Genomic DNA, 15,609 nt, shown 5'->3' with positions numbered 1-15,609 from the left:
GGGGATGTTGCTGTTTTCTAGCTCTTGAGGCACTATTCCTTCCACTGATACAAACAATGGGGTACTATTCCTTCCACTGACAATAGGGAGAGGGAACTAAGTCTCCCACTGACACCAATTATGAGGCACTCTTCCTTCCACTGATACAAGGTACTATCCCTTACACTGACACCAAAGACAGGACACTAATCCTTCCACTGATACAAACAATGGGGTACTATTCCTTCCACTGACAATACAGATGGGGAACTAAGTCTCCCACTGACACCAATTATGGGGCACTCTTCCTTCCACTGATACCAATAATGTTGCAATATTCCTCCCACTAACACCAATAATAGGGCACTATTCCTCCCACTGAAACCAATAATGGGACACTATTCCTCCCACTGATAACAATGAAGGGGCACTATTCCTCCCACTGATACCAATGATGAGGCACTATTCCTCCCACTGATACCAATGATGGGGCACTATTCCTCCCACTGAAACCAATAATGGGGCACTATTCCTCCCACTGATACCAATGTTGGGGCACTATTCCTCCCACTGAAACCAATAATGGGGCACTATTCCTCCCACTGAAACCAATAATGGGGCACTATTCCTCCCACTGATAACAATGAAGGGGCATTATTCCTCCCACTGAAACCAATGATGGGGCACTATTCCTCCCACTGATACCAATGATGGGGCACTATTACTCCCAATGAAACCAATAATGGGGCACTATTCCTCCAACTGAAACCAATAATGGGGCACTATTCCTCCCACTGATACCAATGATGGGGCACTATTCCTCCCACTGACACCAATGATGGGGCAATATTCCTCCCACTGACACCAATGATGGGGCACTATTCCTCCCACTGAAACCAATAACTGGGCACTATTCCTCCCGCTGATGCCAATGATGTAATTTATTTACTCCCACAGACCCTCAAGCCTATGGCATGGTTTACTCCCACCGATACCTGGGCATTTTCTACTCCCACTGGACTTAGTCTGGCCCCCCCAAGGTTTGGCCCTTTGTTTCGAAACAAAAGTGGCATAAAGTATCATGTAATAAATAGATCAGCGATGATAATAATATATTAGTGATAAATATAGCATGAGAGGTCTTGAGATAATAGATCAGAGATAGGTAGAGGACAAGTATAGGATGAGGGGTCAAGCGATTATAGGTCAGCAACAGATACAGAACAGTTATAGGGTGAGGGTTCATGTTATAATAGATCAATGACAGATTCAGAACAATTATAGAATGAGGGGATCATCTAACAATAAATACAGTGGTAGATGCAGGACACTTATAGGATGAGGGGTCATGACAGGTACTGGTCAGTTATATGGCTAGAAGCCATGTGATAAAGATACAGGACTGTTATAGGATGAAGGTTCGTAATAATAGATCAGGGATAGATTTAGAATAGTTATAAAATGAAGGATCATCTAACAAGATACAGTGATAGTTGCAGGACACTTATAGTGTCAGGGGTCATGACAGGTACTGGTCAGTTATACAGTTAGAGGCCATGTAATAAAAGGTACAGGATAGTTATAGGATAAAGGGTCATGTAATAATAGATCAGGGATAGATACAGAACAGTTATAAGATGAGGGGTCATTTAATAATAGATCAATTATAGATACAGGAAAATTATAAGATGTAATTATAGAAGCTTGATACAGAACACTTATAGGATGGGGGGGATGGGGGAGTCATGTGATAATTTTTAAAATATTTATCTTGACATTGCTAGATCCTGTACAATTTAGGGTGAGAGGTCTTTTATTAAAAGATCAGTGAAAAATATAGGACAGTTATAGGGCGATGGGTTATGTAACAATAGATCAGTGATAAAGGAAATCTATAAGATAGGGGGTCATGCAATATACAGAACAGTTATGGGATGGGGGGTGGGGGTCAAGTAATAATCCATCAGTGACAAATACAGGACAGTTATAGGGCGATGGGTTATGTAATAATAGATCAGTGATAAAGGAAATCTGTAAGATAGGGGGTCATGCAATATACAGAACAGTTATGGGATGGGGGGGTTGGGTGGGGGTCATGTAATAATCCATCAGTGACAAATACAGGACAGTTATAGGGCGATAGATCAGTGATCAGGGGCGGACTGACAACTCATGGGGCCCTAGGGCAATAGGGGATCATGGGGCCCCGTGTCCTTGCCCAAACTCAAAAAAGCCTATGAAAACGGTACCAGGGGCATCTCATGGGGCCCCTACTGACCCCGGGCCCTCGGGCAGTGCCCGAGTTTCCAAATGGTCAGTCCGCCCCTGTCAGTGGGGTGGGGGTCATGTGATAATCCATCAGTGACAAATACAGGACAGTTATAGGGCGATGGGTTATGTAATAATAGATCAGTGATAAAGGAAATCTATAAGATAGGGGGTCATGCAATATACAGAACAGTTATGGGATGGGGGGGTTGGGTGGGGGTCATGTAATAATCCATCAGTGACAAATACAGGACAGTTATAGGGCGATAGATCAGTGATCAGGGGCGGACTGACAATTCATGGGGCCCCAGGGTAATAGGGGATCATGGGGCCCCGTGTCCTTGCCCAAACTCAAAAAAGCCTATGAAAACGGTACCAGGGGCATCTCATGGGGCCCCTACTGATGCCGGGAACTCGGGCAGTGCCCGAGTTTCCAAATGGACAGTCCGCCCCTGTCAGTGGGGTGGGGGTCATGTGATAATCCATCAGTGACAAATACAGGACAGTTATAGGGCGATGGGTTATGTAATAATATATCAGTGATAAAGGAAATCTATAAGATAGGGGGTCATGCAATATACAGAACAGCTATGGGATGGGGAGTGGGGTGGGGGTCGTGTGATAATCCATCAGTGACAAATACAGGACAGTTATAGGGCGATAGATCAGTGATCAGGGGCGGACTGACAACTCATGGGGCCCCCAGGCAATAGGGGATCATGGGGCCCCTGTGTCCTTGCCCAAACTCAAAAAAGCCTATGAAAAAGGTACCAGGGGCATCTCATGGGGCCCCTACTGTGCCCGAGTTTCCAAATGGTCAGTCCGCCCCTGTCAGTGGGGTGGGGGTCATGTGATAATCCATCAGTGACAAATACAGGACAGTTATAGGGCGATGGGTTATGTAATAATAGATCAGTGATAGATAAAGGAAATCTATAAGATAGATATACAGAACAGCTATGGGATGGGGAGTGGGGTGGGGGTCATGTGATAATCCATCAATGACAAATACAGGACAGTTATAGGATAACGGTAACAATATTTCTGAGCAATACAAGACAGTTACAGGATGAGGGGTCATGTAACAAATTTCTGATGAATGCAGGACAGTTCAGGATAATGGTTCAAGTAATAATAGATCTCTGACGAATACAGGGCAGGTATAGGATAATGCTTTATGCTATAATAGATCTCTGACGAATACAGGGCAGGTATAGGATGACAGGTCATGTAAATATAGAACAATTATAAGATGAGGGTTCATGTAATAATAAACCTGTGACAGGCACATTGGAATATCAGAGTAGGAAGCTCCTACAATACAGCAGAGATGAGTACATGATGACATTTCTGGGGAAAGCATTGACTGCTGAATGAAAGTCTTCAGGTTTCTAACTGTGGGAGGGTTGCCTCCTCCTCCCTCCTATCCCTGCAGGGAGATGGGGGTGGTGCTCTCATCTACGTGTGCAGTGAAAGGTTCCTGTGCCCGTTTCTTGATGCTAAAAATACAAGCGGCAGGAGAAAGCATCCTAAGAAAGAGAGCTGCTCTCCTGTCAGAGAATGGGGAGGAGGGGGAGGGGTGCACCATTTCCCTTTCTATCAGGATGCTGCCCTTGAGCAGAGAGAGACTCAGCTGTCACTCACGCAGGCACTGCTGGATGTGCACAGAAAATCATATCTCACCTTCTCCATTCCACAGTGAGGCCTAAACTACTACAAATTAGAGCTGGGGGCCACTAGTAGAGACATTTCCTATTTTGGACACTTATTTTTCCACAATTGTTCTTTTTATCTAATGCAGATATCTCTATAGATACACCACGCTGTATGAAGATTTATGTAGTTCTGGACTTTATGTCTGGCCTGTAAATTACTGCACTACTAATTTTCAAATGCCGGTATAAAGGAAACGATATAAAGAATATAGGTGAGAAAAGATACCAGTGATTTTTACTTTGTATATTTGAATCTTTTTTCAATGAAAAATATGTTCCCTGGTTGGTCAAGGTCCAATCAGAGAATGCCCTGTATTCACTTACAATACAAGGCGTTTTGTGATTGGCAGCAGTGCTGAGTGAGTGATCCCCTGGCAATGAATATGGAAGACTGCTACTATCATTGTGGCAGCAGTGACAAGTACAATGATTTGCAGTGTCCACAGGTATTGCTCAGGTATGATATGGGCATCATTACATATAACTGTGCTATAAAATTCATACCTTATCTTCACCTTTAAAGAAGAACTATCAAACGTTTTTTAATATAATTTAGTTCCTGATGGGACAAAATGCATGTAGTACTTTTTCCCATACTCCTAGGTGCCCTAAAATACTAGCTGCAATGTTGGACAGGGAACTGTCATTGGCTCACATACCATGAGGAATGCAGGAGGCAAGGGAAGCTAACACACATTACCCCCCTCTGTATTCCTCATGCTGGTGCTTGCCTCAGGCAAGTGCTGGGAGCTGAACCAGACACTGAAAGGCAAAGTAGCTGTCTCCTTGCCAGGAGTTTGGGGAGAACTGTGAATGAAGTGTTGGTATAGGGAGGACCTGTGAATGGAGAGTTTGGTGTAGGGAAGGCCTATAAATGGAGACTTGGGTGAAGATGGGACTTATAAATAGGAAGTTGGTTGTAAGGAAGGCCTGTAAATAGAGAGATGGATATAGGGAGGGGGTTTAATGGAGAATTAGGTGTAGGGAGGGCCTATGAGTGGAGTATTGGATGTTGGGAGGGCCTATGAATGAAGAGTTGGGTGTAGAGAAGGCATGTGAATGGAGAGTTGGGTGTGAGGGATGGTCTGTAAAATTCCTAATAATTGAGAATTAGGTGTTAATAGGGCATATCATATTGGAATGACCTCTATATGGACCTATAAAAGGATAGTTGGATGTAGAGAGGACCTATGTATGGAGAGCTGATTGTCGGGACGGCTTATGAGTAGATATTTGAGTGTTGGGAGGGCCTATGGATGGACAGTTGGCCTTTAGGGAGGGCCTATGAATGGATAATTGGGTGTAGTATGTGCCTATGTATAGGTAGCTGAATGAACGGAGAGTTGAGTGTAGGAAAGACCTATAAATGAAGAGTTGGGTGTAGGGGGGTCTATAAGGGAAGAGTTGAGTACAGGGAGGTCCATATGGACTTCCTAACATGCCACCCTGATGGGTGCTATTACTGGGTGATTCTGTTACCTAGAATTGGACCACACGTTGCTTGCTCCCCCACTTTCATAAAACTTCTTACGAATTAATTTGCCAACTTCTTTTTCCACTCCCTAAAAACTGGTTTACACACCAGTTCTTTAAACCCTCAAGTACTACTTTCCCTATGAATATGCAAAATCCAGCATACTGTATATCCGTAATGACCTTCAACTGTCCACAGAAAAGGCAGGCCTAGCAAATTCTAAATTTCCATTATGCCTCTAGGTATTTGTGACTGCTACTGTTTATGGTGGCTTACCCAGATTGCATATTACCCTGCTGTTAAAGCCTAGTAAACAAGATCAGAAATCATTCTTCTGATATTCTCATTGTGTGTACCAGGCTTAACTTAAAAGCTGCACTTCTAAGTTCTTACTCAGTACCCTTATTAACCTTGTTTTTCGAAGGCCAAAATTTAGAACCCGAGTTACATCCAAGATGAGGGTGACCTTGAAGAGTTGGGATGTAGTCAGGAATAGAGTGGTTATTGCAACCCAACCAGTAGTCTTTATTTACTACCATGTAGGTCAACCAACCCAAGACTTCTTCGCTATCAATTCATACCAGACCCCTAACTTAAATCAAGTTCAGGTGGCATGCTATGAACTTCCAGTTCCTGGAGGTCAGATTTTATTGGAATATGTTGGCCCTGGAGTCACTCTCTATAACTTTCCAATGAAACCAATCTCCACAGTTTATACTTGTCTTATAATGCCTACAAACACATTTATGTTCTGTTTGTGAAAAGAAGATATGTTTGATATGGATAAGTAGATTGGTTTAATATTAGAAAGAAACAAGAAAAATAGATTGGTTTAATATTCCCCACAACATGTGTAATTTCTGCAATATGATATATTTTTTAAACAGGATAAATTTCACCTTTGTGCAACATCATGGACTTGATTATTCCTCTGTTCCCATTGTTGTGAAGTTTAGCTGGACTTGTGACATTCCAGGGTAAGTCACGGCTTTCTTGACTGTTTTCAAATTCCCTTGATTCCTGACTGCACGCTGACACTTCGAGTATTAATGGAGCTCTCAAAGATTATGTGGTCATCCTTCTAAAGGCTTATGTTTTTTTTGCCTCAATGCATTCCCTGCATTAAAGTAAAAACCTTCTGTGCCACAGGATCCCCCCACCCCCCCTTATACTTACCTGAGCACGATCTCAATCTAGTGATCTGCACGAGAGCAATGACTCTTTCTTCTCTCTCTCTCCTCCATTGACTCCTGCTGCTGTCAATCAAATTCTTTGACAAGGGAGGGGGCGGGGCTGAGCCCTATAGATGCAGCCAGCATGTCTCGGGATCGAGCCCACATGAGTGCCTCAATGGAAGCTGCTTCATATGGGGGCACACACCGAAGACGAGCGAGAAGCGCCAGCGGGGGACCCCAGAAGAGGAGGTTCAGGGCTGCTCTGTGCAAAACTATTTTTATTGCTTTAAATTCTTCTTTCTTTGTCAGGCAAGAATTTAGACTGTTAACAATACTTCCAACAACACCTATGAAGTGGAATATGTGTTCAAATAGACATTTACTTATTTGAGGGGAATGGGTGCGACCAGGGCCTCCACTAGGCAAAGTATGGAGCTGCCTAGGGTGCAGTGCCACCTAGGGGCACCTGGGTGCAGCACAGGCCGGTGCTCTCTCTGTGTAGGGCGCCGCCACGTTATGAATGATCCTTCAGCTGAGGGAAGGGGTGGCAGAGGGGAGGAAGAAAGGACAGAGGAAGATGCCGGGTATCTGGGTCCAGTGTAGCAACTGAGCTGCCACTCCTTCCCGTGTTCCTCTCAGACTCAGTCCCTTACTGCAAGCCGACTGGCAGCTGTTGATCACTGTGGAGTTCCAGCCCTCTTCCCATTCATCAGCGGAGGCAAAGCTGTGCCTGCAAAGGCAGGTAATGCCTGACTCTGTGTCTGTGTGAGCGTGACCTGGCCAGCCATCCATCACATGTACAATGTGTCAGTGAGTGATGACATCATCACGATCCCACAGCCTGCTCTTTTAGTGCCTGCAGGGCCTGCTGATCTGTGTCAGTGTTAGTGGTGGTGTGTTGTGTTGGATTGTCGCTGCATGGGATCGCTCAATTCAGGTGTTCTCTGTGTGTGTGTGGGCTGGGCTGCCTGCTGTCACAGCGTTTTATCTCCCCCCATTGCCTGAGGAATTCCTGCCTGGGATCTGTCAGAATGTGGATCCATCATCCTCTACTCATTGCAACTGCAAGCCACAGATGCAGTCCATCCTTGACACTGATTTTGTCTTTAAAGCGGAGCTCCACCCAAAAGGGGAAGTTCCGCTTTAAGGACTGCTCCCCCGCTCCCCATTAGGAATTGGCATTGGGAGGGGTGGGGGGGGGGAGCAGGTACCCGAATTTGACAGGTACTCGCTCCCACTTCCCGACCGATCACCTAGGCGATCAGAAACGGAAGGTGTCCTCCCTCCCTGTAGTATTTTGGGACATGTGACAGGTCCCAAAAGACTACAGGACCATTCATGAAGTGCAGCGCTACTCGCGCATGCACAGTGGGTACCCGGCTGTGAAGCCGCAAGCTGTCACAGCCAGGTGCTCACACTGAAGATGCCGGCCTCCTGGAATACAGGATGGCCAGTGAAACGGGCTGCAGGGGACACACCACGGGACCGAGGGACAGGTAAGTGACTGTTTTTTAAAAGTCAGCAGCTACAGTTTTTGACAGGGTGAGTGGAACTCTGCTTTAATATTTTTGCTGGTGGCATCTTATTTTTGCAAATTAAAAGAAATTTAGCAGTTTCATGCCTTGTTGATTTCATATTTTCTACTGTTTTTAAAAATGTTAATTTTTTTGGGGGGTGGGGGCGCGAGGGCACAAATTGCTGGTCTTGCCTAGGGCACAAATTGCTGATCTTGCCTAGGAGGCAAAATAGTCTAGCACCAGCCCTGGGTGCGGCAAATGAGATGTCCTGGTTTTCTCTCTTTCTTCAAATTTATTGTAACGCTTTAAGCTTTGAAATCAATAATTTATATGATACAGAGTATACCCTTGACATTTCAGTTCTACTACACTATGTAATCTACACAAAAATTTTACTTTTTATATATTAAAACACATTAGGTGATCCTCTACATATTTATAAGAACTGTGATGAAAAAGGAATTTCTCCCTAAAAGCCTTTAGTGACCTATCGAGTTTCAGAATTTAAATTTTAGACCAATAACCCAGTTGGAAACTATGGGCAAACTCCTCACTTATGTAGAGGATGGTCTTAGTTTTTAGAAACAGCCCCAGATAATTTACGACTTGCCAAAATGTATACAGTGTTCTACATCCTTGATCTGTAGGGTTGCAAATGGTATTTCTGATAGTTCAGAGTACACATTATATGTACTTACATGGTATAAAATATCTGTCCAGCCCTCCATAGTGATACATTGAAATACAGTGAGTACTGCAAAGAGGATATTGTCAAACTGTGTGATGCCATTATTGGGTCCTTCCCACTTGTCATAGCACGTGGATCCATTGGGGCACCTGCGCGATGAAGAGTCATTCCCACACAGGCCCTCGACCATGATTTCATCTGCAGAAAGACATAGTGGAAGAACTTCAGCACTGTTCATCTGCAAGGCCAATAATGATAGATACCATGAAAAAAACACAATACAGCTGGAAGACAATTAGGTCTAAAAAGACCCATGATCAGTGGCAAATCCGGCAGCTGTTCACTGTGCCCCACTGGGTAGATAATTTAAACAGGAACATCTTTATATTTCATACAAAAATCTTCAGACTCTACCAACGCAAAGGTTTGTTTTTTCTGCCATTCAAGGCTCCATTAGAGAGATTTTCTTTCACTTAGGTGTCCGTTTATGAACCAGCAGTAATAGCTCGCTGCTCAGTTCTCCAGCATTCTCGGAGAATACAGTTCTCCTGTGAATGCCTTTTATGAAGCAGTTCTCCAAACGAAGGGAGAACGGTCTCCAAACGCTGGAGAACGGTCTCCAAACGCTGGAAAACGTCTCATTTTACTATAATCTCATGAGATTACAGTAAAAGATCAGTTTACTAAACAGAGGTAAATTATCTCTGCTTAGTTTGCGGTTCCTCCGATTCTCCAGCTCTGGGCTGGAGAATCTGGAGAGAGAACACAGATCTCCAATGAAGAGCTGAACAGTTCTCCACTGATCTCCTGAGTGTCATAAACTGTAAATGATCAGAGAATAGCTGCAATCCCCTGAATTGCAGCTATTCTCTGTGTCATAAACGAACACCTATATCTGGCCATACACTTCTCAAATTCTGGCCAATTCCTGCTGGCTCAGCTGAAGTTCAAGCAGTCTATGGCCCTATTGCCACCGCTCTCTTCACCAAAAGTCGATGTTCACTCAACGTTTGTGACAGCTGGTGGAAGGAGGGATTTGTCCATCTGTGCTGTTAGTGTGGATGGAGGAATATATCAACTGTTATCGTGGATGGAGGAATAGCTCAGAAGGGTGTTTCGTCCTACCGAAGGAATCTGATTTCTTTCCTTCGGCCCGCAGCCCTATATATGTATGGCCAACTTTACTGTCACGGTGACAATGATTTCTCCAAAGTGAAAGAAAATCTGTAGTAGGGACACTAACAGCAAAGTTGACATAGAGGGAAACCGTAGTCAATATGCCAGTAGGGGAGGGAAAATCTCTCAGATGAAATCCCAGATAGCAGCACAAACAAACCCAACAGATATTTGAATCCTTCTTCACTCTATCCAAACCTACAAAAAAAGTTTTGGCTAGACATATATTTTGAGGTGCACATTTGTAATATGACTGGGTACACTTTTTTAAAGTCCACAGAAGCTTACTTGGATTGTTCACAGCAGATAGCACAAGCTAAACATGAAGCAGATTACTATACACTGAATTGTGTTAAACACAGCAAACAACTTTCTTTGGGTTACTTTAACTTTAGAGATATCTGTAGTGATTTTTCAGTAACATTTACTTTGCTGTTCCACATTATAATTTGAAGTACAGACAGGGCTGCTCAGGGCGCCAAGAGGGTGAGTTTTCTGGAGACAGATACACTACAGTGCTGTTGTCCTTTAAAGCAAACCTGTCATAAAAGGAATTTGGGGGCTACCATTGCTATTTTCCATCTAAAAATGTTAATTGCTCAGCTGCACTGCTAAAATCTGGCTTCAAAACCTTTTGAGTTGCTGACCTATGCAGAGCTAGATTTCTGACTTCACTTGCTGCATACTTGTTCCAGTCTGTGAATAAGAAGCATCCAGGAAATTAGCATTTTGCAAAGGAGGTTAAAAGTTGATGACCTCTGTATGTTATTTATGGCAGGTTCACATTAATAAATGTGGATATCAGCTAAATTAAGATTATAAAGTCTCAGGTCATGTCTGACCCAGAGACTTCCACTAAAAGAGAAAATTGGTAAGCAGAAAACTGAGCCTGATAAGAAATTAGAAGATATGACTACCCCCATGTACAGTGCCTTATCTAAGTTTTTGACCCATTTGGACTTTTTAACTGTGGCTCTCTGTTCAACTTCAAGGGGCCTCACTTATAAATGGCTCTAAAGGAAATAAGAGTGTTGCCCATAGAAGACTATTACTTGGAAAGAAAAAAAAATTTGATTGTTGTTTTAGTTCACGTAGACCTTCCTTCTTGCATACACTTCTTAACCCTTTGAGGACCGTAAGATTACGGAACGCCAAAAGAATCAATTTTTTTGTTTTTAAAGTTCGTACACTTCAGTTGCTGTAACTAAGCCATTTCATGAAATAATTGGCAAAGTGCTAGATCCATTTGTTGTTTGTTGATAACTAATATTTTGACTCAAACCAAAAAAAAGAGTTTTAAGTTCTTAATCAGATGATACACGCAATTAAAAACATGGGACAAATACGTCCCTTGGTCCTCAAAGGGTTAAAAGAGGCTGTATGTGCGATATTAAGCAAGGAAGTAATGGCCTTCTCACCTCCATAGGTTTCATAACAGGAACTATGAAATTTGCCAATATAAAAGTCAAGCCCAATGATAGCAAAGATGAGAATAGCAAAGAACAGCAGCAGCCCAATCTGCAGCAGGGGAATCATGGCTTTCATGATGGACTTCAGGACCACTTGTAAACCTACAAAAAACAAAGACAATGACAAAATATTATTATTATTATTATACAGGATTTATATGGCGCCAATTCATTATAGTGTAAGATTTAACCAAGTGTTGGTAATGCAGATATAATTGGGACCCCAGGACTGTGACCCGAACGGAGCTTGTATAGTATGTCTGGGCAAAAAAAGCACTTCAGCACCTTTATGCAATGCATGAACATTTCACCAAGTTTAGTTACAGTACTACAGAACACCTTCTCCTCTTCAAATCGCCATAACATATCAGGGGAGGTGTTCTGCAGTCAAGCAGGGGAGAAATGGGTGTGGATGACAACACCACTTTGTATTTTAGTGCAGCAGTGGCAGTATTGTCAAGTCACAACAGGAACTTGGGAACAAACTATATTTCTACCAAAACAACTGATAAAGTTTCTGTACTTACAGCTTTTCTAAAAAGAAAATACACTGCAAAGTGTGCTTGTATTTTAGAGATGCACTATATACATATATACACAAATATATTTTTGTAATTTACCTGGACATAACTGATCTTAAAAAACAGAGGTAATTTCTATGGGAGTATAGAGGGGAGGAACACCAAACAAAAACTGTTGTTTCGCAAATTTAAACACACACTAGATGAGGGATGCTAGGGGATAAGAATTAAGGCTCCATGCACACTGCAGCTGATAAACTGATGTTCAGGAGCTCTTAAGTGTTTTTTTCAGCAGCCCCTGAACTCTCCCTAATGTTTTCCTATGTGTCCATGTACACAGAGTGGTTTACAGGCATTTGAGTTTACAGTCGTTTTCCATGTATTCAAATGGACCCGGTACACCAGCGCAGTCAGTTCCAGGTTTGAAGGAAAAAATGGTAGAACTTGCTGCATTATGCTCATGATGGGATCCATAGTGAATACAATCAGAAAAGATAGGTCATCTCAACCAGGGGCGGACTGGCAACTCATGGGGCCCCCGGGCAATAGGGGATCATGGGGCCCCCGTGTCCTTGCCCAAACTCAAAAAAGCCTATGAAAAAGGTACCAGGGGCATCTCATGGGGCCCCCTACTAATCCCGGGCCCTCGGGCAGTGCCCGAGTTTCCAAATGGTCAGTCCGCCCCTGATCTCAACACATACTGCTCTCTCTGCTTCTGCTCTCTCTATTTCTCTCAAAATGTCTGAAATAGTTATTTTTTTACTGTTTTTCAGTGCATTCTGGGCATCTTGGAAGGTCACCTGAGGTTATCTTAAATAAACGCTTCTAAATGCAAACGATCATAAATGCAGTATGCAAACGCAGCTAAACAGATGTTTTTAACCTATGTTTTCCAGCAGTCAGTTTCCATCGCTCAGAAGTGTTTTCCAAAAGCCCCGCGTACATGGAGCCTAAGGCTATTTGTTAATACTAGAGCTAATATACAAAAGATCACTATTCGTCTGATAACTGTATGTGGTTAATAAATGTTATGGTAGTATTTAGTATACAAGTATACGATTTGCTGGATAGTTTTGCATTTTGGATGTCTTGAGACCAGGGGCGGACTGACCATTTGGAAACTCGGGCACTGCCCGAGGGCCCGGGGTCAGTAGGGGGCCCCATAAGATGCCCCTGGTACCTTTTTCATAGGCTTTTTTGAGTTTGGGCAAGGACACAGGGGCCCCATGTTCCCCTATTGCAGTAGGGGGCGCCATGAGATGCCCCTGGTACCTTTTTCAGAGGCTTTTTTGAGTTTGGGCAAGGACACAGGGGCCCCATGATCCCCTATTGCCCGGGGGTCCCATGAGTTGTCAGTCTGCCCCTGCTTGAGACTAATATGTTAGTAAGTATGCATCTAGTATAATTACTTTGTCAAATTCACACACCTTTATTTACATCTTCTCCATGTTTACATGCAGACCAACAAGTCCAATAAAAGAGACAGTATTGGGGCTGGAAGAAACTGTAACATTTTCAGCAATGTATGAGCAGGTTCAGATACAGCGTTTAAAACAAAATGGAATTAAAACATGGGAACAAAAATGAATTATAGTTTGTCCCAAGTTCTGTAGCTGTCATTTTTAATGATCGGCTTGATCTGCAGTTAATGATGTAGAAATGATAACTAAAGGTAAGTGAAGTTTACAACAGCAATGAATATACATTCAGTTATAAATACACATTTTTTCACACTAGTTAAGACACATTTTAAAAAATATTTTTATTTTGTATAGAATGTGGTATATGAATTTCCTGTATTACTTGTTCAGTGTATGTGATGTAACCTTTTCATAAATAATGATTAAAAATATATATTTTTTTAAATTTTGGATAGAGTGGGAAAGGATTAGAAGCCCTGCCAGTGATATGGGGGTTCTATTAGAGAGATTTTCCATCACTTCCTGTCCCAGTGACTACAGTTTTACCAGACAAAAAGTGAGGAAAAATCTCCAACAGCAATGCATGCAGTAATAAAAATATTTTAGTACAGTAGGGAAGTCTGAAATCTCTGTCGGCTTTTTATCACTGTATTTGTCACCATTTCAGATTTTACTTTGCTTCTGAAACTGTTGTCACCAGAGCAGTGAGGGGTTGATTTACTAAAGACATACTGTGCACTTTGCATTTGTAGTTGCACCCTTCAAAGTGCAGTTGTTCCAAAGGCTGGTAAATGAGGTAAAGCTTCACTTTGCAAAGAATATCCAATCATGTGCAAGGACAATAGCAAAAAGCATTTTTGCTTGCATATGATTGGATGATGGAAGTCAGAAAAGCTTTTTCTCATTTACTAATCTCTGGAGCAACTGCACTTGCAGAGTGCAACTGCACTTTTCAAAGTGCATGGTCAATTTGCCTTTTTTAAATGAGAGGGAGTTCTTCTGAAGGAGCAGAGATGAACCCAACAGGGATTCTAATCCTTCTCCACTGTGTCCACAACAAAAAAAGAGTGTTTTGGATGAGCATACACGGTAAGGTATATCTATGGCCATTTTATTTTGTTTTTTGTCTTTTTTTCAAGATAAAGTGGGGAAATGTTAGGACCCACGCAGGGGCGGACTGACAACTCATGGGGCCCCCGGGCAATAGGGGATCATGGGGCCCCTGTGTCCTTGCCCAAACTCAAAAAAGCCTATGAAAAAGGTACCAGGGGCATCTCATGGGGCCCCCTACTGACCCCGGGCCCTCGGGCAGTGCCCAAGTTTCCAAATGGTCAGTCCGCCCCTGGACCCACGTCAAGTTTTATTGCTGTCTCTGTCCCTGCTAGGGACAATGTGTGAGCCAGCATACCTAATTGTTTGTTGCAAAGTCAAGACTTTTATAGAGAGATCACATAGGAATGAAAATATTTAAAGTGACACCGAGCCCCTTCATTAAGTTTATCATTCTGCTGAGGAGATGCACCACCTCTGTTTATCCTGGAGTTGGAGTTGTCACCAAAACAGATAGAGAGGGAAATCTGGGAAGATTTGTTCCGGTAACAAAGATGAGACAGAGGACTTCCTTACTTTGGAGAGATAGGGGTTGATTTACTGAAGGCAAACAGGCCATTCACTTTGTAAGGGAAGTTGCACTTTGCAAGGGAATTTTCCCTATGTCTTAGTGAATGGGGTTATGCGTTGCTGACTTTATCCATCCAATCATGTGCAAGCAAAAATAATATATTTTTTTAATTCGATGTTTAATTGGATCAGATTTTTTTAACTGGATATTATTTGCAATGTGAAATTTCACCAGTTTCACTAAGTCTGAAAAAGATTCCCTTGCATTGAACAGTTGGAAATCAAGCCCTCTACAGCCAGCGCCACACAGTCAGAGAGCCCGGAGTCACACACAGTAATACAAGAGGGGCTCCATCGTAGTGAGACAGTAATCAATAAATGAAAATATATTTGTCAATAACTCTATGTGTTCTGCTGCTCCATGGGGTTTTAAGGGTTAAACTTCTGTTAACAATAGCGCGTCTAATTTATCAACGGTGACTAAATATCAATATGGTCATCTGGCAAACGTCCCCCAAGTGACACATTTCCTGGATTCCAGGTTCTGCATCAGTGACAGGAATGGCCTGGTCAGTGGAGGTCTGGC

General features: G+C 42.8%; 1 protein-coding gene across 3 annotated transcripts in view; it reads right to left on the bottom strand.

The window, feature by feature from the left end:
- The window catches only part of CACNA1A (calcium voltage-gated channel subunit alpha1 A), a 289,262-nt gene that overhangs the window by 209,219 nt on the left and 64,434 nt on the right, over window positions 1-15,609 (bottom strand). For all 3 annotated transcript variants that reach the window (XM_089652658.1, XM_089652659.1, XM_089652660.1), the window contains exons 4-5: window positions 11,411-11,563; window positions 8,827-9,014 (exon numbers count right to left, since the gene is read on the bottom strand). In XM_089652658.1, the coding sequence (XP_089508784.1) occupies window positions 8,827-9,014; window positions 11,411-11,563 (341 nt within the window). The remainder of the gene's footprint in view (window positions 1-8,826; window positions 9,015-11,410; window positions 11,564-15,609) is intronic.

Source organism: Staurois parvus, unplaced genomic scaffold, assembly GCF_062004578.1.
Source record: "Staurois parvus isolate SC_StPar_1 unplaced genomic scaffold, SC_StPar_1.0 ptg000689l, whole genome shotgun sequence".
Classification (NCBI taxonomy): Eukaryota; Metazoa; Chordata; class Amphibia; order Anura; family Ranidae; genus Staurois; species Staurois parvus.
Note: the sequence above shows the minus strand (reverse complement) of the source record. Positions and strands in the feature narration are given on the sequence as shown.